The 25304-nt window shown below is 42.6% G+C and overlaps 1 protein-coding gene across 1 annotated transcript in view; it reads left to right on the top strand.

Moving 5' to 3' along the window:
- Window positions 1–3946: 3946 nt before the first annotated feature.
- The window catches only part of ANTXRL (ANTXR like), a 47063-nt gene continuing 25705 nt past the window's right edge, over window positions 3947–25304 (top strand). The window contains exons 1-5 of the mRNA XM_008519257.2: window positions 3947–5310; window positions 16084–16155; window positions 17455–17526; window positions 24819–24900; window positions 25003–25036. Coding sequence (XP_008517479.1) covers window positions 5033–5310; window positions 16084–16155; window positions 17455–17526; window positions 24819–24900; window positions 25003–25036 — 538 coding nt within the window. The 5' untranslated portion in view covers window positions 3947–5032. The remainder of the gene's footprint in view (window positions 5311–16083; window positions 16156–17454; window positions 17527–24818; window positions 24901–25002; window positions 25037–25304) is intronic.

The following is a 25304-nucleotide window of genomic DNA, read 5'->3' on the forward strand; positions in this document are numbered from 1 at the left end:
AATTCTAAACAAAATATTAGTAAATCAAATAAAATACATAAGAAGGATCATACACCACAATCAAGTGGGATTTATTCCAGGGATGAAGGGATGGTTCAACATTTGCAAAACAATCAATGTGATACACCACATTAACAAAATAAAGAATAAAAATCACAAGGTCATCCAAATAGATGCAGAGAAGGCCTCTGACAAGATCCAACGTACATTTATGATAAAAACTCTCAATAAAATGGGTATAGAAGGTGTAGGGGAGGAAGACATTTCCTCTACCCTCTCTAGGTCCTTCTGGTCAGACGAAAAATTAAATTCACATGAGACAGAATAACAGGAGAAAATTAAACAAAGTTTTATAACATGTAAACATGGGACAGACACAGAAAAACTGAGTAACTCACCAAAATGGCAGAAGCTCTCACCTTAAATACCATCCTTAGCTAAAGACAAAGGAGGATGTTGGGGGTCAGGGGAGTCAGTTATGGGAAATTACCAGCAAAGTACAGTAAACAAGAGAAAGGTTATTATGCAGATTTAAGTCCTTGCCTTCTGCATTGATAAGAGTTTCTAGAGACAAGGTCATATCCCCCTTCTTCCTGGTACAGAGAGGGAGACACCTTTGCAGATGAAGATTTCCTTTACAAATGTAAATGTCTCTTAACAAAGGGTAACTTCTACTTCTCAGAGTTTCTCTCATGTCTGCTGTTTTTCAAAAGTAACCAGCACAAAATAATCCTCATGCGAAAGAGAGGAATCTTGGGGTGGCTAATTCCAGTCCCCAACAAAGGAAAGTACCTCAACAAAATATAGGTCATATATGACAAACCCACAGCCAACATCATATTCAATGGTGAAAAACTGAAAGCTATTACTCTGAGAACAGGAACAAGACAAGGACACCCACTCTTGGCACTCTCATTCAACACAGTACTGGAAGTTTTAGCCAGAGCAATTAGGCAAGAAAAAGAAATAAAAGGAATCCAAATTAGAAAGGAAGAAGTAAAACTGTCACTATTTGCAGATGACATGATTCTATATTTAGAAAACCCTAAAGAATCCACCAAAAGACTATTACAAATAAGTAATGAATATAGTAAAGTTGCAGGGTACAACATTAACATACAAAAATCAGTTGTAATTTATACACTAATAATGAAATAGCAGAAAGAGAGATCAAGAATACAATCCCATTTACAATCACAAGAAAAAGAATATCTAGAAATAAATTTAACCAAGGAGGTGAAAGCCCTGTACATTGAAAACTATAAGACACTGTTGAAAGAAATTGAAAAAGACATAAAGAAGCAGAAAGATATTCCGTGCTCATGGATTGGAAGAATTAACTTAGTTAAAATGTCCATATTACCTAAAGCAACCTACAGATTCAATACAATCCCAAGCAGAAACCCAATGAGATTCTTCCCAGAAATAGAACAAAGAATCCTAAAATTTATATGGAACAAAAAAACCCCAAATAGCCAAAGCAATCCTGAGAAAAAAGAACAAAGCTTGAGGTATCATATTCCCAGATTTCAAAATATACTACAAAGCTATGGTACTCAAAATAGCATGGTACTGGCACAAAAACAGATACACAGGTCAAGGGAACAGAATTGAGATCCCAGACACAAACCCTCATATCCATGGACAGCTAATCTTGGACAAAGGAGCCAAAAACATACAATGGAGAAAGGGAAGTCTCTTCAATAAATGGTGTTGGGAAAACTGGACAGCCACATGCAAAAGAACGAAAGTAGAGCATTATCTTGCACCATACACAAAAATTAACTCAAAATAGACTAAAGACTTGAATGTAAGACCCAAAACAATAAAACTCCTAGAAGAAAACATAGGCAGTATGCTCTTTGACATCAGTCTTAGCAGTATCTTTTTGAATACCATGTTTTACCAGGCAAAGGAAACAAAAGAAAAAAAATAAACAAATGAGACCACATCAGGCTAAAAAGCTTCTGAACGGCAAAGGAAACCATCAACAAAATGAAAAGACAACCCAGAAACTGGTAGAAAATATTTGCAAATCTGTCGAATAAGGGATTTATTTCCAAAATGTATAAAGAACTCAAACAACTCAACAACAAAAAACAACTCAATCAAAAAATGGGCAGAGGATATGCACAGACATTTTTCCACAGAAGATATACAGGTGGCCAACAGGCACACGAAAAGATGTTCAACATCACTAATTATTCAAAAACTGCAAATCAAAACCACAATGAGATATGACCTCACATCCAACAGAATGGCTTTAATTAACAAGACAAGAAATAACAAGTGTTGGAGAGAATGTGGAGAAAAGGGAACTCTCATCCAGTGCTGGTGGGAACATAAACTGGTGCAGCCACTATGGAAAAGAGTAAGGAGATTTCTCAAAAAATTGAAAATAGAAATACCATTCTATGATCCAGCTATTCCACTACTGGGTATTTATCCAAAGAACATGAAATCAACAATACAAAGAGATTTATGCATCCCCATATTCATCACAGCATTATTCACAATAGCCAAGACTTGGAAGCAACCAACGTGCCCATCAACTAATGAATAAAGAAGATGTGGTACATATATATATATATTTACAGTGGAATAGTCCTTGGCGATAAAACAAGATAAAATCATGCTGTAGGGGAGGAAGACAAATCCTATACCCCCTGGGTCATGCTGGCTAGGCTCCGAATTGAATTGACATGAGACAGAACAACAGGAGAAAATCAAACAAAGCTTTATAACATGTATGCGTGGGAGACACTCAGGAAAGCTGAACAACTCGCCAAAATGGCCAAGCTGCCAGCTTAAACACCATCTTCAGCTAAAAATAAAGGAGGATGTTGGGGGTAGTGGTTTGGGACTTCAAAGGGGAGGAAGGCAATTCACATGGAAATGGAAAAGCAAATGTTTGGTAAACAAAACTTTGATAAGAGCCGGCTTAGAAGGGATCCTCCCAGTCTACCAGATACCCAGAGTTACCTATGGTGATGGCCTGTCCTGCAGACAGGCCTTTTATCTTAAATTCTTTTAGGCAGTTAGGGGGAAGGCCAAAGTTTCCTTCAGTCTTTTGTTCTATAAAGGCAAAGAGACACATTTTGAGGTGGCCCATTTTGATCCCCCACGATGCCATTTCTGACAACACAGATGGATCCCAAGGGTATTATACCAAGCGAAATAAGTCAGACAGAGAAAGACAATACCATATGATTTCACTGATAAGTGAATATAAACAAACAAACACATAGATAAGGAGAACAGATTGGTGGCTACCAGAGGGAAGAGTGAAAGGGGTAAAGGGGCACATATGTTGGTGATAGATAAAAATTAGACTGTTGGTGTTGAACATGATGCAGTCTATACAGAAGCTGACATAATAACGTACACCTGAAATTTACACAGTTATAAGTCAATATGACCTCAATAATACATGCATCACAAAATATGCAGAAAAAGAATTTAGATAAAATTCAACACTCATTCGCGATTTGTAGCAAACCAAGAATAGTACGGAAATACCCTAATCTGAGAAAGGATCTCTACCAAAAGACTTCAATAAATATCATTCTTAATGGTGATACGTTAGGAGTATTCTCTCTAAAACTAAGAATCACATCACAGGTGCCGGCCCAGTGGCGGAGTGGTTAAGTTAACCATGCACTGTGCTTCGCCGCCCAGGGTTTCGCTGGTTCGGATCCTGGGCGCAGCAGACAGGCACCACTCATCAGGCCATGGTGAGGCGGCGTCCCACATGGCACAACTAGAAGGACCCACAACTAGAATGTACAACTATGTACTGGGGGGCTTTGGGGAGAAAAAAAATCATAGTTTCTAGTCAACATGTCGTTGGAGAACTAGTCAGCACAATGTCTTATGTGTTTTGTTTTTCTTAGAAACCCAAACGATCCTACAGATAAATTTTTAGAATAAGAGAGTTGAGCAAGTTGGGAGAATATATTAACAAAAACATTTCTTCATGACAGGAATAAACAGTTTAAAAACTTTGCTTTAAAACATCACTTTCAATAACAGCAAAAATATAGGGTATTGAGGGAAGGCGCTTGACAAAAGAGGGAGAGATCTTCATAGAGAAATTTATACAAACGGCACTGACAAAGATTTAAATAAGTGGAGACGTTGGCACGTTCACTGACAGGAAGAGGCCAGATCGCAGATATCAGATCACTGTAAATGTATCTACATATTTAATGTCAGTGTCAAATCAAATATTGAGAGGGTTTTAGGGGCGAGGATGTGCTGCTTCTAGAATTTTCACGAAAGAGCTAAGGGGTTTTCCATGGAGCAGACAAGCCAGCCCCACTGGCTCTCTGAATTTCTGGACACAGAACCTGCGGGTAGAGGACAACGGTTCTTGTTTTGTGTCCCTAATTTGGGGGGTTCGTTTCACAGCAGAGGAGAACGGAAATGTCCCTCATTCACAAAGGACTCGGGCACCCTCGCACGACCTCCTTCCCCTTCTAGATCCTTCCACCCCTTGAGTGACTGCAGTATGCACAGGAATGAACTTCCCACACACAAGACTGCCCGCTCCCTGACCTCCTCTCCCACGGTGCTGGCCTCAGCTCAGCCCTCAGCGCCCCCCGTCAGTTTACAGAAAGGCGGGGTTTCTGGGGGACACCAACGGCCACCTGTGAGGGTTTCGGATAAGGGACCAACGGAGGCCCGTCTACCCCGCCAGAGATCCCATGACCGCCGCCTGGGGTTGTCAACAGGCAGCACTCTGAGCAGAGCTGCAGGTCACAAAGTCACCATGCCAACCTTGCTGTCCATCACGACGACCAGACACTCCGCCTCCGCGGATGTCGTGGGGCCTCGGCCCAGACCCGCTTAGCCTCCTCCGCGCGCAGGCGGGACCAGGTGGAGGCCGCGCACGCGTCTTGGGGACAGGGCGGAGGGGTTGAGCCCTGAGCACAGGTGGAGGCAGTGGGCGCAGAGGCCTGAGGTGGTCTGGAGTGGCCCTGAGGTGGCCAGGAGTGGCCGGGGTCCGTGTGGCGCAGGGGCAGCCAAAGCCATGGGGGCCAGCGGCCCTGGGGTGCTGGGCCCCGCGCTCTTCCTGCTGCTGCTGCCGCCGCTGAGCGCAAACAGCTTCCTACTCAGCCTCCAACGCTCGCGAGACTGGCGCGGCCTCGGGCTGCCCTGGGGAAGCCCCCGGCGCCCGCGCCGCCTGGGCCCGGACCAGGAGAGGTTCCACCACATCCGGGGCCCGACCCCCTTGCCCCAGGAGCGACGGGCTGGAGAAAAGCCGAAATCCTGCCAGAGCACGGTTGACCTCTACTTCATCTTGGACATGTGAGCGGCCCTCCTGCCCTCGCCAGCGCCGAGGGGCAGTGCTGTCCCTGGGGTCAGTGGGGCAGGACGCGGCCAAAGGGATGCCAGCTGCGGTGAGGGGAGAGGCAGGATGGTCAGGATGGGACCCAACGAGCAGAGCCCTGTGGCCTCCTTGTCCTGAGGCAGAGGAATGACCCAGGCGTTTGTCCCCGGGGCTGTGTCATTTGGGAAGGAAGAGCGGCCAGCCGAGGGTTTCTGGATGGCTCCCTGGCCCTCCATCCCCAGGCCTGAATCTGGGAGCGCCTGCCCTTAACAGCCGAGGGGCCATGGCGTGGAGCCGCCTTCTCAGCACGGGTCCCGGCTCCCGAGGGCCGCGGTTGGGTTTGGGTTTGCTTGGTTTGTCTGGTGTTTCCCCCAGATGACGTGTGTTTTCCTGCCCAGAGAGACCCCCGTGTGGTGTGTTGGGCATCGTCACAGCGTCGCTGCTCAGAGGGTCCTTGGCTTTTTGATTCCCTTGTTATTTCCTACGTGTGTATTCTATTATAGATATTTTCTTTATGGTTACGTGGGCATTAATAAGTTAACGTTCTCATTTTGTTCGTATGTCATTTTCCTGATTTCCTTTATTTCTTTCTTTTAAAAAAATTTTTTTTATTGAAATGTATTTGACATACAACATTGTGTAAAATTAAGGTGTGCGACATCTTGGTTTGTACAACATACATTTATATGTTGTAATATGATTGCTTTTGTGCTGATAGGTAGCACCTCTATGATGTTATATACTTATCATTTCTTTTTTGTGGCAAATTTGTGTATCAGAGTTGATGATTATAATACAATGTTGTTGTCCGTATTCACTAAACTCTGCATTAGATCTCCAGGATTTATTTGTCTACTAGTAGCAAGTTTGTACCCTTAAACAACATTTCTCTTATTCTCCCATCCACTAGACCCTGGTAACCACCATTTTACTCTGTGTTTTTACGAGCTTGGCTTTTGTAGATTTTACACATAAGTGATATCATACAGTATTCGTCTTTCTTTTTTCTGGCTTATTAAAATGTCCTTAAGGTCCATCAGTGTTGTTGCAAGTGGCAGGATGGCCTTCTTTCTCATGGCTCAGTTATATTCCATTATGTATAGATGGATAGATAGATAGATAGATAGATTATATTCCATTATGTATAGATAGATAGATAGCAAGTGGCAGGATGGCCTTCTTTCTCATGGCTCAGTTATATTCCATTATGTATAGATAGATAGATAGATAGATTATATTCCATTATGTATAGATAGATAGATAGATAGACAGACAGATAGATATACCACATCTTTTTTATGCATTCATCCTTTGACGGACCCTGACGTTGTTTCCATATCTTGGCTATTGTCAATAATCCTGCAATAAACATAGGAGTGCATATGTGTCTTCCATATCCTGTTTTCATTTCCTTTAGGTATACTCCCAGAAGTGGGATTACTGGATTATATGTTCTATTTTTAATTTTCTCAGGAACTTCCATATTGTTTCCCATAGTGGCTAAATCAATTTGCTTTCCCACCTTTCCCACAACAGTGTACAGAGGTTCCCTTTTCTCCACATCCTTGCCAACATTTGTTATCTCTTGTCTTCTTGATGCTAGCCATTCTAACAGGTGTGAGGTGATGTCTCATTGTGGTTTTGATTTGCGTTTCCCTGATGATTAATGATGTTGAGCATCTTTTTATGTATCTGTTGGCCGTTTGGATGTCTTCTTTGAAAAAATGTCTGTTTAGTTTCTCTGCCCATTTTTTAATTGGATCATTTGTTTTTTGATATTGAATTGTATGTATCCTTTACATATTTTGGATATTAACCCCTCGCCTGATATATGGTTTACAATATTTTCTCCCATTCTGTAGGTCGCCTTTTCATTTTGTTGATTGTTGCTTTTGCTGTGCAGAAGCTTTTAAGTTTGATGTAGTCCCACTTATTGATTTTTGCCTTTGTGGTTTGTGCTTTTGGTGTCATATCCAAAACATCATTGACAAGACCAACTTTAAGGTGCTTTCTCCCTACATTTTCTTCTAGGAGTTTTATGATATCAGGTCTTAAGTTTAAGTCTTTGATCCATTTGAAATTAATTTTTGTGAGTGGTGTAAGATAGAGGTCCATTTTCATTTTTCTCCATGTATTTATCCAATTTTTCCAACATCATTTGTTGAAGAGACTATCCTTTCCACGTTGGGTGTTCTTGGCTCCCTTGTCGAATATTAGTTGGCCGTATATGTGGGAGTTTACTTCTGGGCTCTCTGTTCTGTTCCATTGGTCTATGTGTCAGCTTTTATGCCAGTATCATACTGTTTTAATTACTATAGCTTTGTAGTATAGTTTGAAATCAGGAAGCATGATGCTTCCGGTTTTGTTCTTCTGTCTCAGGATTTCTTTGGTTATTTGAAATCTTTTGTGATTAGGTTTATTTTTTCTTTTTCTCTAAATGCCATTGGAATTTTGATAGGAATTGCATTGAATCTGTAGATGGCTTTGAGTAATATGGATATTTTAACAATATTAACTCTCCCAGTCTATGAACATGGGATGTCTTTTCATTCGTTTGTGTCTTGTAGTTTTTGTTGCACAGATGTTTCACTTCCTTGGTTAAATTTATTCCTAGGTGTTTTACCGTTTTTGATACATTTGAAATGGGATAGTTTTCTTTATTTCTCTTTTAGATGTTTCATTATTAGTGTACAAAAATGCAACTGATTTCTGTGTGTTGATTTTATATTCTGAAACTTTACTGAATTTGTTGATTAGTTCCAAAGGTTTTTGGTTGAGTCTGGGATTTTCTGTGTGCAAAATCATGTCATCTGCAAATAACGACAATTTTACTTCTTCCTTTCTGCTTTGGATGCCTTTTATTTCTTTGTCTTACCTAATTGCTCTAGCTAGGACCTCCAGTACTATGTTCAATAAGAGTGGTAGGAGTGGATATCCTTGTCTTGTACCTCATCTTAGGGGAAAGCTTTCAGTTTTTCACTGTTGAGTATAATATTAACTGTGGGTTTATCATATATGGCCTTAATTATGTTGAGCTATGTTTCTTCTGTACCCAGTCTGTTTGGGGTTTTTATCATAAAAGTCACATTTTGCCATATGCTTTTTCTGCATCTACTGGGTTAATCACGTGATTTTTATCTTTAATTCTGTTAATGTAGTGTATCCCATTTATTCATCGGCATATATTGAACCATCCTCACATCCCAGGGATAAATCTCACTTGGTCACGGTGTATAATTCTTTTATGTTCTTAAATTCAGTTTGCTAATATTTTGTTGAGAATTTTTGTATCTATATAAGACACTGGGCTGTAGCTTTCTTTTCTTGTAGTGTCGTTATCTGGTTTTGGTATCAGGGTAATGCTGGCATCCTGGAATGAGTTTCCAAGTGTTCCCTCTTCTTCAGTTTTTTGGAGGAGTTTAACAAGGATTGACATTAATTCTTCTTTAAATATTTGGTGAATTTGTCAATGAAGCTGTATGGTCCTGGGGTATTCTGCATTGGGAGGTTTTTGGTTAGTGATTCAATCTCTTTACTCATTATTGGTTTGTTCAGATTTTCTATGGTTGTAGTTGTTGATTACTTCTAAAAGTTTTCCAGTGGATTCTTTGGGGTTTTCTATATATAAGATCATGTCGTCTGCAAACAGCGAGAGTTTCACTTCTTCCCTCCCTATTTGGATTCCTTTTATTCCTTTTTCTTGCCTAATTGCTCTAGCCAAAACTTCCAGCACTATGTTAAATAAGAGTGATGATAGAGGGCATCCTTGTCTCGTTCCTGTTTTCAGGGGGATGGTGCTCAGTTTTTGCCCATTGAGTATGATGTTGGCTGTGGGTTTGTCATATATGGCCTTTATTATGTTGAGGAAGTTCCCTTTTATCCCCATTTTGTTCAGAGTTTTTATCATAAATGGCTGTTGAATCTTGTCAAATGCTTTCTCTGCCTCTATCGAGATGATCATGTGGTTTTTATTCCTCAGTTTGTTGATGTGGTGTATCATGTTGATTGATTTGCAGATGTTGAACCGTTCCTGTGTCCCTGGTATGAATCCCACTTGATCATGATGTATGATCCTTTTGATGAATTGCTGAATTCAAGTTGCCAAGATTTTGTTGAGAATTTTTGCGTCTATGTTCATCATAGTTCTTTTTCGTGGCCTGTAGTTCTTTTTTGTGGTGTCCTTGTCAGGTTTTGGTATCAGCATGATGTTGGCCTCGTAGAATGTGTTAGGAAGTATTCCATCCTCCCTAACTTTTTTAGAATAGCTTGAAAAGGATAGATATTAAATCCTCTCTGAAAGTTCGGTAGAATTCCCCAGGAAAGCCATCTGGTCCTGGGGTTTTATTCTTTGGGATGCTTTTGATTGCTGTTTCAATCTCTTTCCTTGTGATTGGTCTGTTCAAATTGTCTGCATCTTCTTGACTAAGCTTTGGGAGATTGTAGGAGTCCAAGAATTTATCCAGTTCCTCTAGGTTATCCATTATGTTGGCATATAGTTTTTTGTAGTATTCTCTTATAATCCGTTGTATTTCTGCAGAGTCTGTTGTTATTTCTCCTCTTTCATTTCTGATTTTGTTTATTTGAGCTTTCTCTCTTTTTCTCTTTGTAAGTCTGGCTAAGGGTTTGTCAATTTTATTCATCTTCTCAAAGAACCAGCTCTTTGTTAAATTGATCCTTTCTACTGCCTTTTTAGTTTCAATGGCATTTATTTCTGCTCTGATTTTTATTATTTCTCTCCTTCTGCTGACTTTGGGCTTTGTTTGTTCTTCTTTCTCTAATTCAGTTAGGTGTAGTTTAAGATTGCTTAATTGGGATTTTTCTTGTTTGTTAAGATGTGCCTGTATTGCAATGAATTTTCCTCTTAATACAGCTTTTGCTGTATCCCATTTGAGTTGGTATGGCATGTTATCATTTTCATTTGTCTCCAGGTATTTTTTTATTTCTTCTTTAATTTCTTCACTGACCCATTGCTTGTTCAATAGCATATTGTTTAGTCTCCACATCCTTGTGCCTTTCTCAGCTTTTTCCTTGTAATTAATTTCTAGCTTTATAGCATTATGATTGGAGAAGATGCTTGTTATTGTTTCAATTTTTTATAATTTTTAGAGGCTTGCCTTGTTTCCCAACATATGGTCTATCCTTGAGAATGTTCCATGTGCACTTGAGAAGAATGTGTTTTCTGCTATTTTTGGATGGAGTGTTCTATGTATGTCTATTAAGTCCAACTGTTTTAGCTTTTAATTTATCTCCACTGTTTCTTTGTTGATTTTCTGTCTGGGTGATCTGTCCATTGATGTGAGTGGGGTGTTGAGGTCCCCTACTATTATTGTGTTATTCTTGATATCTTCTTTTAGGTTTGTTAATACTTGCTGTATGAACTTTGGTGCTCCTGCGTTGGGTGCATAGATATTTATAAGCGTTATTTCTTCTTGGTGAAATGTCCCTTTGATCATTATATATTAGCCCTCTGTGTCTCTCTTTACCTGCCTTATCTTGAAGTCTGTTTTGTCAGATATAAGTATTGCAACACCTGCTTTCTTTTGTTTGCTATTAGCCTGGAGTATTGTCTTCCACCCCTTCACTCTGAGCCTGTGTTTGTCCTTGGAGCTGAGCTGTGTTTCCTGGAGGCAACAAATTGTTGGATCTTGTTCTTTAATCCATTTTGCCACTCTGAGTCTTTTTATTGGAGAATTCAATCCATTTACATTGAGGGTGAGTATTGATGCACAAGGGCTTAATGCTGTCATTCTGTTGCTCGTTTTCCGGTTTTTCTGTGTTTCCTTTGTTTCTCGTCCTGTGTGTTTTAGCCTACCCATTGACTTCTGCAATTTCTTATGCTGGGTTTCTTAGATTTTTCCTCATTTATGTTTTGAGTCTCTGTTCTGTTTTTTAGTTCAGTGGCTACCCTGAAGTTCGTATTCAGAATCTCGTGTATAACATAGTCTATTGTCTGATGGTCTCTTACTTCCTTAGCCTACACTGATTCAGTCCCTTTCCTCCTCCCCTCCTAAATTATTATTTTCATCTCTTATTCCAACTTGTGTTGTGAGTTTGTGGTTAGAGTGATAAGATTGTCTTTGCTTTGGTGATTTCCTTCCCTTTATCCTAATGCTATAGTTGAATATTTGCTATCCTATTCAGATTCTATCTGTCTCCCTACTCTGTGTTTCGTGACCCCTTACGCCCTTTTTTCTTTTTTCAGGTATGAGAGCCTTCTTGAGGATTTCTTGTAGTTGAGGTCTTGTGGCTACGAAATCCCTTAGCTTTTGTTTGTCTGGAAAAGATTTAATTTCTCCCTCATATCTGAAGGATATTTTTGCTGAATAGAGTATTCTTGGATGAAGATTTTTATCCTTTAAAGTTTTGAATATGTCATTCCAATCTCTCCTAGCTTGTAAGGTTTCTGTAGAGAAATCTGCTGAAAGTCTGATAGGGGCTCCTTTGTAGGTTATTTTCTTCTGCCTTGCTGCCCTGAGTATTCTTTCTTTGTCATTCATTTTTGCTATTATATACCTTGCAGTAGGTCTTTTTACATTGACAAATCTAGGAGATCTGAAAGCTTCCTACACACACATTTTTCTCTTAATCCCTAGATTTGGGAAGTTCTCGTCTGTTATTTCGTTGAGCACACTTTCTGCTCCATTTTTCTTTTCCACGCCCTCAGGAATTCCGATGATTCTTAAGTTGCATTTTCTCATTGAGTCAGCTATTTCTCAGAGGTTTTCTTCAGTTTTTTTAATTCTTAGTTCTCTTTCGTCCTCTGTCTGGAGCCATTCAGCCTGTCTATCTTCAATTATGCTAATTTTCTCCTCTATGGTGTCTACACGGGCATTCAGGGAATCCGTATCCTGTTTTGTGTGATCCATTGTATTTTTCATTTCTAGTATTTCTGATTGATTCTTCTTTGTAGTTTCAATCTCTTTTGTGAAGTAACTCCAGAACTCATTGACTTGTTTCTGTATATTTCCCTTTACCTCATTGAGTATTTTGATGATAGCTGTTTTGATTTTGAACTCATCTTCACTTAGTTTACTTATTTCCAAGTCCTCAGGACATACTTCTGTGTTTTTATTGTTTTCCTTTTGGTCTGGAGCTTTTATAAATTGCTGGATGGTAGAGGAGCAGTTTTTGCGCATAATGCTGTTATTCGGTTGCAATTACAGCCTGTCAGCACTAGATGGGGGTCGAGAGCCGTGTGTTCTGAGCCCTCCTCCTTCAGCTGCAATGGTAGCACACAGTGTGGGTTGGGGGAGGAGGGACACTTTCTCTTGCGCACCAACCTGGATTCGGATCAGCTCTCGCTCTCTGGTCTCCTGGGACCCTGGGCCAATGGGGTCCCCCACACGAAAGCTTTCCCGTTCTGGGGTTTCCACTGGACAGGCGGTGGGAGTCCTGGACGATCCTGCAGATGCGTGACCCCTCCCCCGTTCCTTCCCTCTCCCGCAGCAGTGATCCCAGTCTGTAGGGGAGGGAGCTAAGTTCTCTCCTACCCTGTTCCAGCTCCTCAAAGAGGGGCTACAGCCTCTCCACCCTCCATCGTTTGGTTGCTGTGGGTCTCCAATGATTTCTGTTATTAGGATATTTTTCTTTTGGTTGGAAAGCAGTTGCTCTTCTTGGTTGTAATTTGGAGGGGAGAGAGTCCCGGGTGAGCTCAGGCCGCCATGTCACTGACCTCGCTCCCAGAGTAGTCTGTTTTGATCCTGTGTATTTATGTAGTATCAGTTGTAATGTCTCCTCTTTCATTTCTAATTTTATTTATTTGAGTCTTCTATCTTTTTATCTTAGTTAGTCTAGATAAAGGTTTGTCAATTTTATTTATCTTTTTAGGAAAACTAGCTCTGAGTTTTGTTGATTATTTTGATTGTTATTCTTATCTCTTTATTTCTGCTCTCATCTTTATTATTTCCTTCCTTCTGCTAACTTTGGGCTTATTCTGTTTTTTTTTATAGTTCCTTGAGATGTACAGTTATATTTTTTATTTGAGATATTTCTAATTTCTTAATATATGCTTTTCCCCCATAAATTTTTCTCTCAACTGCTTTCGCAGCATTCCATAAGTTTTGGTATGTTGTGTTTTCATTTTCATTAGTTTCAAGATACTTTTTTTATTTCCCAATTGATATCTTCTTTCACCTGTTGATTGTTCAAAAGTGTTTTAATTTCCACATATATGTAGATTTTCCAGCTTTCCTCTTGTTGATTTCTAGTTTAATAACACTGTAGTTGGAAAAGATAGTTGTCGTGATTTCAGTCTTCTTAAATTTGTTAAGACTTGTTTTGTGTCCTATCATATGATCTATCCTGGAAAATAATCTTTGTGGACTTTAGATGAATGTGCTTTCTACTGCAGTTGGATGGAATGTTCTATATATGTCTATTAAGTCCATTTGGTCATAGTATGGTTCCCTTCTGACACATCCTTGCTGATTTTATATCTGGTTGATCTCTCCATTGCTGAAAGTGGGGTATTGAAGTCATCTGTTATTACTGTATTGTTATGTTTCTCCCCTCAGATCTGTTAGTATTTGCTTAATATATTTAGGTGCTTGGAAGTGCATGTATATTTATGATTGTCATGTTTTCTTGATGAATTGACCCCTTTATCATTATATAATGACCTTATTTGACTCTTGTTACCATTTTTGCTTTAAAGTCTATTTTGTCTGAAATAAGTGTGGCTATCCAATTTCTTTTGGTTTCAGCCTGCATGAAATATCTCCTTCCATTCCTTCACTTGGAGCTTGTTTGTGTCTTTAAAGCTGAGTGAGTCTCTTGTAGGCAGCATATACTTGGGTCCTGCTTTTTTATCCATCTAACCACTCTCTGCCTTTTGATTGGTGAATTCCAAGTATCTGCATTTAAAGTGATTATTGATATGTAAGGACTCACTGCTCTCATCTTACTGATTGATTTCTGCTTGTGTTGTATTTCCGTTGTTTCTTTTTCCTTCTGTTTCTGTCTACCTTTGTAGATTGGTGTTCCATGGTTGTATGCTCTGTTTCTCCTTTCAGCCTCTGTTTGTTCAGTGTTTCCATGGGGAAATCAGGGCTTGGAGCTTTCAAGTCTGCCATTTTGCCGCCATCACTCCATGCTACTAGTTTTTGTTTATAATTTCATTTTTACATTTATTGAGGAAATGCTTGAATATTAATTTAAAATCAAACACTATTACAAAGTTCACAACAAAAAACTCAAGGCTCTTTCCCTTCCCTTCCCCACTTCTGATCTCACTTCTCAGAGGCAGCTACTTGCAATCCTTCCAGATTTTTCTTTTGGTATTATGATCTTATTTCTAATAACATGCTTATACTGACTGCTGTTTCTTGCTGTTTTAACTTGTACATTCTCTATTGACTTCTTACTATGGAGGAAGAGCATTTAGCTTTCCTATAGCTCAGCTCCCCAACATGATTCTGGACCAGCCACTTCTATTCTCCCAGCATAGTTATATCACTAGGATGTTTGTGCCTGAGGCCTTTACAGTAGAGATCTCTTCAAATGTTTGGTGATCTTCCTCTCTGCATTCTCATTTAAGAGGGGGGCAATAAAACATGTCTGGGGCTCTGTGTGCCAAAATCCCATGTGGCTGCTCTGTGCCATGCTGCCTCCTTCCCAGGGACCTGGAGTTCCCTGTGGCATTTTACACCGCCCGTGGGCACTTGCATTCTTCTCTATTCTAGATTCTACACCTTCCTTCAAAATCATCACAAAGTGGAAACTTTCCCTGGGTAGGTATGTGGGTTGAAGATTCTTGTTTCCTGTGAAACTTCTTTGGAAGTTCCTTTTCACTCAGCAGAGAACAGAGGGGAGGAGGAATGAGTAATAAGAAGGAAAGTGGAAAGTGTTACCAATAGTTAGGAAAGGAGTTGTCTTGCATTTTAGCATGGGAGATTTCAAGAGAAAGTCTGTATTGTGGTGATGATCAGAGTCTAGCGCTTTGCTGGCCGGTAATTGTCAGACACAAGAGTGTCACCCAGATCTGCCAAGTACATTGGGTAAATCCTGGGTTTTGAGGCTAGATCTTGGTTCAGGTCCATGCCAGCTATCGAAATTATGGCAAACTCCATGACATGTGAGAGCCTAGGTTTTCTCATCTGTAGAGTGGGAATAACACTGATGTTATAGGGTTGTTCTGGAATTGGAAATCATATATGTAAAGTGCCTGGTTCATTTGTGCTCCATGAATGGTAATCTTGATAACATTATCATCTGCTTAGTCTCATCACCATCTGTTGACAGCTTTAACTGCAACCTAGAGGATGCAAAAGGAATGGTAGAGAGGAGAAGCCAAGAACCTTTAGTTGGGATATGGTGCCAAAGAGCCCTGCCCCCCACCCACACACACCTGCAAGATGCAAGAGAGGAGCAGACAGCTAGGAATGATTATTCCCAAGGGAAAGTGGGGAACCAGGAGAGCCAACATGTCAGAATCAGAATGTGTTTTCCAGCCAATGCACCCTCCCTCATTTCTTTTCTAACAACTCCACCTAGTGTGGCCAACCACCAAAGTCCCTGATTTCTGGAAGTCCCTCAGTCCCAACACGCAGGTCTGGTTGGTCACCCTCTCCACCACTCACGCTGATGAAAGTCACCACCAGGGTGACCCACAGAGGCCACTGAGGGTGCGTGGCAGCCTTCAGCTATGAGGGGAGGAGCTTGCTAAAGGGCCTGCTGGAAGGTGGGGAGGCGGACACTCAGCCCACTTGATGGACGTGACTCATCCCTCTGACTCCTGTCATCTTCATTTTCAGGTCAGGCAGCGTGGACAACAATTGGATGGACATTTACAACTTTGTTGATCGAGTGGTCAAGAAGTTTGAAAAGTACAACTTCTCCATGTTTCAGAGTGTTTTCTTCTGCCAAGCAGAGTGTCCTGCTCTTTAGACTTGTGGGCATGGGAGCCCCTCGGGTCAGGAACACAGAGCCCAGGGTGGTGTTCTAAAGCAGGAGAGGACAGATTGCACTGGTTCAGTTGGCTCTCAGCAGCTTTGCTTGGTTCCTGCCTGGAAGTCAGGCCATATTGCAGGGGTACAGTCTTCCCCTAAGGCCCTCAGGACTAGAAAACAGATAAACCACTAACACACAACTGAACACCTTGTTAGAAAGTGCTGAGGGCCAAAAGAAAAGGGCAAAGGACTTATAAGACAGCTTAAAGGAAAAAGCAAGAATTCCTACAGCAAAAGTCCTTAATGGCTGCCCAGAGGATGTGGACATTTGAACTAGGTCTTGAAGGACCAGGAAAAGCTGGGTAGCAGGAGCCATCAAGAGGACTTCTTGTAGAAGTCTCTTGTAGAGAGAGTGGTCTCTTTGGCAGGAGGGTAGGGTTAACTCAAGGGAGGGCTGGGAAATGAGGCTGGACAGGAATGCTTGGGGCCAAGGTCATCAGGGCTCAAAATGCCAGGTACAGGGTTGTGGATTTCCTTCTGTGAGCAGTAGGGAGCTGTACATGATTCTTGAGCAGGTGTATGACATGATAAATGTTGTGCTTCAGAAAAAATGTCAGATAAGTATGGGTAAAATGAATTGGAACAACAGCCAGGAGCAATAGGAAACTCTCTAGGGACCTGTGGTAGCAATTTAGCTAAAAGATAATAAGGGTCAGAGAACCAGAAGACAGTGGCCAGGGAGAAGAAAGGGAGTGGTGTGTATGAATGGCTTTGATGAGAGAGAATAATTTCTTTGAGATGAGAGAAGAGATGAGGCAGGAAGACAGGCAAGGAAGGAAGGGAGTGAATATCCAAAGAATTTTACAGGAGAAGCGAGGTCAGTGGAGAGACACACATGCAGGGGTGTGTAGGCATCTGTCTCCTTTTGTGTGTGATGTGCATGTGGGTGTGTCTCTGTGTGTGTGCGTGCATGGGAGAGACTTTGGGGGTGTTGGAGGTATAGAAATGGAACAGGATCCCATCCTGGCACTCACTGTGGGAAGGCCCCACATCTCCACAAGCCTCAGAATCCTTCACTGAAGTTATGGGAATTTCTGGGAGTCAGAAAATGGTCCCAAAGGGGAAGAGTTGGGGTGGGCAGCAGAGAAGTTGCCATGCACCCCGTCCCTGGCTGCGCATTGCCATCATTTTGAACCTGTGTTTGTGACTTCTCACAAGTTTGTGCTTCCTCCCCAGCCCGAAACTGCGGATGTCGTTCATCACCTACTCCACACGGGGCCACACCCTCATGAACCTCACCTCAGACAGGTAAGTGCTGCCTTTTTATTTTAATTATTTTATTGAGGTCATGTTGGTTTAGAACATTGTGTAATTTCAAGTGTACGTTATTACATCAGTTTCTGTATAGACTGCATCGTGCTCACTACCTGTAGTCTCGCTTTAATCCGTCACCATACATATGTGCGCCTTTACCCCCTTCACCCTTGCCTCTAGTACCACTGATCTGTTCTCCTTATCCATGTGTTTTCTTATCTTCCACATTTGAGTGAAATCATGTGGTGTTTTTCCTTCTCTGTCTGGATTATTTCACTCAACATAGTACCCTCCGGGTCCACCCGTGTTGTTGCCAATGGCACAATTTTGTCTTTTTTTATGGCTAAGTAGTATTCCATTGTTTATGTATACCACGTCGTCTTTATCTGTTCACCAGTTGATAAGGCACTTGAGTTGCTTCCACGTCTTGGCTGTTGTGAATAATGCTGCAGTGAACATAGGGGTGCATAAACTTCTTTGTATTGTTGATTTCATGTTTTGGATAGAAACACAGTAGTGGGATAGCTGGGTCATATGGTACTTCTATTTTTAGTTTTCTGGGAAGTCTCCATACTGCTTTCCATAGTGGCTGCACCAGTTTGCATTACCACCAGCAGTGTATGAAGGTTCTCTTCTTTCCACATCCTCTCCAACATTTATTTTTTATCTTGTTAATTACAGCAATTCTGATGGTTGTAAGGTGATATCTCATTGTGGTTTTGATTTGCATTTCTCTAAAAATTAGTGATTTTGAGCATCTTTTCACATGCCTCTTGGCCGTCTGAATATCTTCTTTGGAAAAATATCTGTTCATATCCTCTGCCCGTTTTTTGATTGGGTTGTTTGTTTTTTTGTTGTTGAGTTATATGAGTTCCTTATACACTCTGGAAACAAACTCCTATCAGATATATGATTTGCAAATATTTTCTCCCAGTTGGTGGGATGTCGTTTTGTTTTGTTCATGGTTTCCTTTGCTGTGCAGAAGCTTTTCAGTCTGATTAAGTCCCATTTGTTTATTTTTTCTTTTGTTTCCCTTGCCTGAGTAGACATGCTGTTCAAAAAGATACTGCTAAGACCAATGTCAAAGGGTGTACTGCCTATATTTTCTTCTACAAGTTTTATGGTTTCAGGTCTTGTATTCAAGTCTTTAATCTATTTTGAGTTAATTTCTGTGTATGGTGCAAGATAATGGTCTACTTTCATTCTTTTGCATGTGGCTGTCCAGTTTTCCCAACACCATTTATTGAAGAGACTTTCCTTTGTCCATTTTATGTTCTTAAACCCTCTTTTGAAGCTTAGCTGTCCATAGATGTGTGGTTTTATTTCTGGGCTTTCAACTCTGTTCCATTGATCTGTGTTTCCTTTTCTGCCGGTACCATGCTGTTTTGATTACTGTAGCTTTGTAGTATATTTTGAAGTCAGGGAATGTGATGCCTCCAGCTTTCTTCTTTTTTCTCAGGATTGCTTTGGCTATTCCAGATCTTGTGTTGTTCTCTATAAATTTTAGAATTCTTTGTTCTGTTTCCATGAAGAATGTCGTTGGGATTCTGAATGGGATTTCATTGAATCTGTAGATTGCTTTAGGTAATATGGACATTTTAATTTTGTTTATTCTTCCAATCCATGAGTATGGAATATCTTTCCATTTATTTGTGTCTTCTTCAATTTCTTTCAATAATGTCTTATAGTTTTCAGTGTATGGGTCTTTAACCTCCTTGGTTAAATTTATTCGTAGATATTTTATTCTTTTTGAATGGGATTATTCTGAATGGGATTGTATTCTTGACTTCTATTTCTGCCAGTTTGTTATTAGTGTATAGAAATGCAACTGATTTTTGTAAATTGATTTTATACCCTGCAAGTTTGCTATAGTTGTTGATTATTTCTAATAGTTTTCTGGTGGATTTTTTAGGGTTTTCTATATATAGAAGCATGTGATCCACAAACAGCGAGAGTGTTACTTCTTCCTTTCCAACTTGGATACCTTTCATTTCTTTTTCTTGCCTAATTTTCTTGTCTGGTTTTGGTATTAGGGTATTACTGGCCTTGTAGAATGAGCTGGGAAGCATCTTGTCTTCTTCAATTTTTCAGAATAGTTTGAGAATGATAGGTATTAAATCTTCTTTGAATGTTTGGTAGAATTCTCCAGGGAAACCATCTTGTCCTGGACTTTTGTTTTTTTGGAGGTTTTTGATTACTGTTTCAGTCTCTTTACTTGTGATTGGTATATTCAGATTCTCTATTTCTTGATTCAGTTTTGGGAGGTTGTATGATTCTAAGAATTATTCCATTTTTTCTAGGTTATCCAAAGTGTTGGCATATAGTTTTTCATGCTACTCTCTTATAATCCTTTATGTTTCTGTGGTATCATAATTTCTCCTCTTTCATTTTTAATTTTATTTATTGAGCCTTCTTTGTTTCTTTCTTAGTGAGTCTGGCTAAGGGTTTGTCAATTTTGCTTAACTTCTCAAAGAACCAGGTCTTAATTTCATTGATCCTTTCTATTGTTTTCCAGTCTCTATTTCATTTATTTCAGCTCTAATTTTTATTATTTCCCTCCTGCTGACTTTGGGCTTTTTTTGTTCTCTTTCTAGTTCTGCTAGGTGTAGTTTAAGATGATGTATTTGAGATTTTTCTTGCTTTTTGAGGTAGGCCTATATCGCTATTAAATTTCCCTCTTACCACTGCTTTTGCTGCATCACGTAAGAGTTGATGTGTTGTGTTTGCATTTTCATTTGTCTCCAGGTGTTTTTTGATTTCTCCTTTGACTTCTTCATTGATCCAATGGTTTTTCATTAGCATGTTGTTTAGTCTCCATATATTTGTGACTTTCTCAGCTTTTTTCTTGTAGTTGATTTCCAATTTCATAGCATCGTGGTCAGAAAAGATGGTTGATAGGATTTCAGTCTTCTTAAATTTATTCAGGCTTGCCTTGTTTCCCAGTATATGGTCTGTCTTTTAGAAGCTTCTCTCTGCACTTGAGAAGAATGTATATTCTGCTGTTGTGGGATAGAATGTTCTATATACATCTATTAAGTCCACCTTCTTTAGTGTTTCATTTAAGGCCCATATTTCCTTGTTGACTTTCTCTCTGGATTATCTATCCGTTGATCTAAGGGTGAGGTGTTGAGGTCCCCTGCTATTATTGTGTTGCTGTCAGTTTCTCCCTTTAGTTCCATTAATAGTTGCTTTAAATACTTTTGTGCTTCTGTACTTATTTGCATATGTATTCATGAGTGTTGTGTCATCTTGGTGGAATGTCCCTTTTATCATTTTATACTGCTCTTCTTTGTCTCTCATTATCTTTTTCACTTTGAAGTCTTTTTCTGATATAAGCATGGCAACACCTGCTTTCTTTTGGTTACCATTAGCTCAGAGTATTGTCTTCTATCCCTTCACTCTGAGCCTCTTTGTCTTTAGAGCTGAGATGTGTTTCCTGGAGGCAGCATATTGTTGGGTCTTGTTTTTTAATCCATCTGGCCACTCTGTGTCTTTTGATTAGAGAATTCAATCCATTTACTTTTATAGTGATTATTGATGTATGAGGGCTTCTGTCATTTTATCTCTTATTTTCTGTTGTTGTTCTGTATCTCCTACTGGAATATCTATAATCCTTATGTTACTTATCCTGATTGAGTTGGATATTTTTCAAAGAATTTCTTCATTTTTTAAAAATCTTAGTTCTTTCTTTTCCTCTGCCTGAAGCATTTCTAGATTTCTACTTTATAATTCACTAATTCTATCCTCCATAATGTCTGCTCTATTTTTTATGTTTCCTACATTATTTTTTATCTTATTAATTGTCATCTTCGTATTCAGAACTTCTGTATGTTCTTTTTAAGACCTTGAGTCTCTTTGGTGAAGGAATCCCCATACTCACTAATTTTATTCCTGAGCTCACTGAAATGTCTTTCTGTGTTTTCTTGTACCTCGTTGAATTTCTTTCTGACAACTATTTTCAATTCTCTGTCATTTAGATTGTGATCTTCTGACTTCTAGTTTGGTTTCTAGAGACTTGTCATTTTCTTTCTGTTCTGCATGTTTCTGTAGTTCTTCATGGTGTTTGATGCATTGATCCTCTGCTAGCACATTTGTGTTAGTATCAGTTCACAGAGTCCACCTTCCCCCTCTGGGTGTAGGGGGGTACGGGCAGGAGCTCTGTTTCTGATCCCACCCATCTGCTGGTAGTTGTGCCAGTTGGGCCACAGTGTATTCAAGTGGACTGACTGTAGCCACTTGGCGGTTTGCACTTGTGTGTGCAGAGCTGCTAGGCTCAGCAGGCTGGTCTGGCTGAGCTGCTGTGTTAGGCAGGGGCAGTGCTTTCACATGGGCCTAGGCTGTGCTTGCAGGCAGTTATGGGCTAAGGCACTGTGCTTTGTGCGTGGGGCAGTTTCCCGTGGGCTGAACCTCTGCCTCTCAGTAGGGGGAGTTTGCATGGGTGGAGCTGCCTTGCTAGGTGGATGCTCCCCTGGGCCAGGCTACCACTTGAAAAGCATTCGTGTGTCGGTTTGGCTGCCCCCACTTCTACTCACAGTCACACCATCCGCTGTGTGAGGATCAGCAACCTGGATCACTGCCTCTGGGGAGGCAAAGGAGTACAGTTACTTAATTCCTCTGCTTCCTGGTGATCCACTCCACCCACATTCAGATGTATAGCTACATGGATCCCTCAGGCATCCTGTTGTGTTATGTAGAAAATCCTCTCTTGGTTAATGAATGTCAGTCTAGTTGTAACATAGAGAGGAGAGACAAAGGGAGCAACTCACTCCACTATGATGCTGCCATCACTGGTAAGTGCTGCTTTGATCTCCAAGGCAGGACCCATGGGTGGGGCTGCAGGGAGAGCCAGGGAGCTGAGGGCTTCCATGAGAACTCAGTGGGAATCCCACTGGTGTGCAGGCTGGGCTGACACAGCCTCCCCTCAGTGCCCACCTTGACACCATAGCCAGCCCACTTTGACTCCTGGCTGCACTGGTACTAGCAGACCCCTGTGCTTCTAGACAATCTCCACCCCATAAGTCCCACCCTCCACCCTCCTGAGTCCTTCCCTGGGAACTCTACCCTTTTCTTAGAACGGGCTGGCTGGGAGGACTCCTGGGAGCTGGTGGAGCCAATATTCAGGGCTGCTATGAAGAGTGGCCTGCATTGGGCACCTGCTGTGGGTGTCACTCTCTGCCCTGGGCAAGTGGAGGAAGAAGGGAGACGAAGTCAGAACCTGGGAAGAAGGGAAGGGCTGCGTCAAAGTGCCGGGGGCTTCAGTGGAGGGGAGCTGGGTCCCTTGGTGGGTCTGAGACGGGAGCCAGTGAGTCGGGGCATGAGCAGAAGACTGGGCTGGTGTGCGCGAGGGAGGCATGACGTGCCCGCATCCTAGGTGGGCTGAGCAGATGCCCACAGGCCTGAAGGAAGGAAGTCCTGGGCTTCTGAGTAGTTTGGAGGTTCAGGTTCCCATGGATACAAATGACTGGAACCCAACTCAGAGTGCGTGGAGCACCAGAGCAGGGGGAGGACATTTACGACTGATGGGTCCCAGGATTTGTCGGACAGAGCCACTGCTCAGGACCTTGGAGGGAAACTAAGCACCACACAATGAGCAGGAAGAGCCAGGCTGCAGGGGAGGGCATGTGGGGGTCCCAGGGCATGGGCACAGACTCCCATGTCTGACTCCCAGGAGAAGCAGGGACTGGGCTGGCGGCTCCATGGCCTAGGGGAAGGCGAGGTTTTGTGTGTGCCTGTGGTTCCTATTTGGGAGAGAGAGACTGAGTGGGTTTGAGGTGGAAGAAAGCAAGTCCATGGGGAGGGACTCTGGCAGGTGGCAGAGACAGAGGCAGTGGGGACGGGGCACGGACCTCAGGTGGAGGAGCAGCCCTGGGGGAGAGGAAGACCACTGCCTCCCCCAGGGCAGGGGCTCAGGGCCCAGACCATGAGAAGCTGTGTGAGGCTCCTGGAGGGCCTCCCAGGTCATCTCTGGTGAGCGAAGGTGGGGCTGTCTTCCCCATGGGGGGGTGTCAGGAATGGGTGTGGGGCTCAGGGGAGCAGAAAAGATGTGAGCTCGTGTGAGTTTAGAGGGGTGATATTTTAAGAGGAGGGGTTCTTGCCGAGGGTGCTAGGAGCCTGTGGTCCCTCGAGGAGCACAGCTGGGAGCAGGGGGTGACTTGGGCTGCCGAGCAGCAGCAGGGAGAGCTCGAGGAGGCAAGAGCAAAGCCTGGCTGAGCTGGGTGCTAGCCAGAGGCTGGGAGGCTGAGAGTTTCAGCATACTGGGGGTGCTGCTGACAAAATGGACGTCTTCCAGATGTGCAGAGAGGGGGGCAGGTGTGTGTGCTGGGCTGGGCGGGGCCTGGGTTGGCCTCCGCTGGCCATGGGTCCAGGCTGCCTCACGTCCTGGGCTGGGCTGGGCAGGACTGGACCCGGGGCTCTCAGCTCTCACCCACGGCAGCATCTCTTCTGCCTTCAGTGAGAGGCCAGCCTTCAGGGCCACGGTCTCCTGAGCCTTGCTGTGCCCACTCAGCCCTGTCACATCGGATAAACCTGGACCCAAGACCACCCCCTGCTGTGTCGCAGTCCCAGCCTGTGCTTCTGCATTAACAATGGCTGACTGGCCACCTCCCCATGGCAGCTTGGGGACCATGGCATTTCCACCTGCTTGGACAGCCCTCAGGGCCACTGCCCCAGCTTTGGTCCTTTCCTTCAGGACACATGAGGTCCAGGAGCTGAGCCCTCTAGTTAAGCAGCTTTGTTACTTCCTTTAGCACCAACTACAGAATGGGGAGAGGCTTGGAGGCACCAAGTCATCCTTGGGGGTCTGTGACAGGGACGATGGGAGCAGGGGGCATCAGGTGGATGACCTTCTCCAAACTCACCCTTACCTGTTGGAGGACCGCGTGCCCTCCCGAGGGGACCTTGGGTGCTTTGCAGTCCTGCCAGTCACATTGTGTGTGCCAGCGTCACAGGGGACATCCTGGATGCTCCCACTCCCACATGGATGGTCAAGGCAGGGCCCTTGGTGAGGTCCCCTGAGGTCTGCGTGCCTGAGACGGGGAGCCCATTGAAAGCCAGCTGTACCCATGGGACCAGACAACCAGTGTCCCCCTCATGTCTCCAGTTGGGGGACATGAAGGCCTGTCAGTGTCAAAGACACAGGGCGGATGGGCCATGACAGGGCCACTTGACTGAGTCTTCTGCTGTGCATGCCACTCAGCACAGGGTGGAATGGTGCCAGGACAGCGTGGGGCTGGTTTTCATCCGTCAGCCCCCCATTCCGCCTCAACCCCCTTTCTGATTTTCTTCAGAAATGAGATACACGATGGTCTTGACCGACTTCAGAATGTGGTGCCCTCAGGAGACACAAACATGCAGGAGGGGTTTAAAAAGGTACAGCCTGCTGGCGCTCTGGGAATTTGCTCTGCTTGTCAAGTTCTTAGAGTGCTGTTGGCTGAGCTCACTGCCTCTCAACCTTCCTTCATGTTGTTGCAGGCCAATGAGCAGATCCAACAAGTGTACTCCAAAGGTAAGCTGCCTGCTGACTCCTCATGGGCAGGTCTGTCCGGGATGGAGCCAGGCCTGGGCCTCAGTGAGGCCTGGCACACCCACCTCGGCCACTTCCTAGCGCTGACCTTTGGGGCAAGTTGCTTGCCCTCTCTGAGCTGCAGGTTCCCCCTCCGTGCAATGAGGATAAAAGCCCCCTCAGTGATGTTTCTCAGAATACACGGGATCACGTGTGCACATTCTTGGTTCTTAGTAAACATGCGCTCTTGCCCTACCCCTGGGCTGCACAA

Source organism: Equus przewalskii, chromosome 1, assembly GCF_037783145.1.
Source record: "Equus przewalskii isolate Varuska chromosome 1, EquPr2, whole genome shotgun sequence".
NCBI classification, from domain to species: domain Eukaryota; kingdom Metazoa; phylum Chordata; class Mammalia; order Perissodactyla; family Equidae; genus Equus; species Equus przewalskii.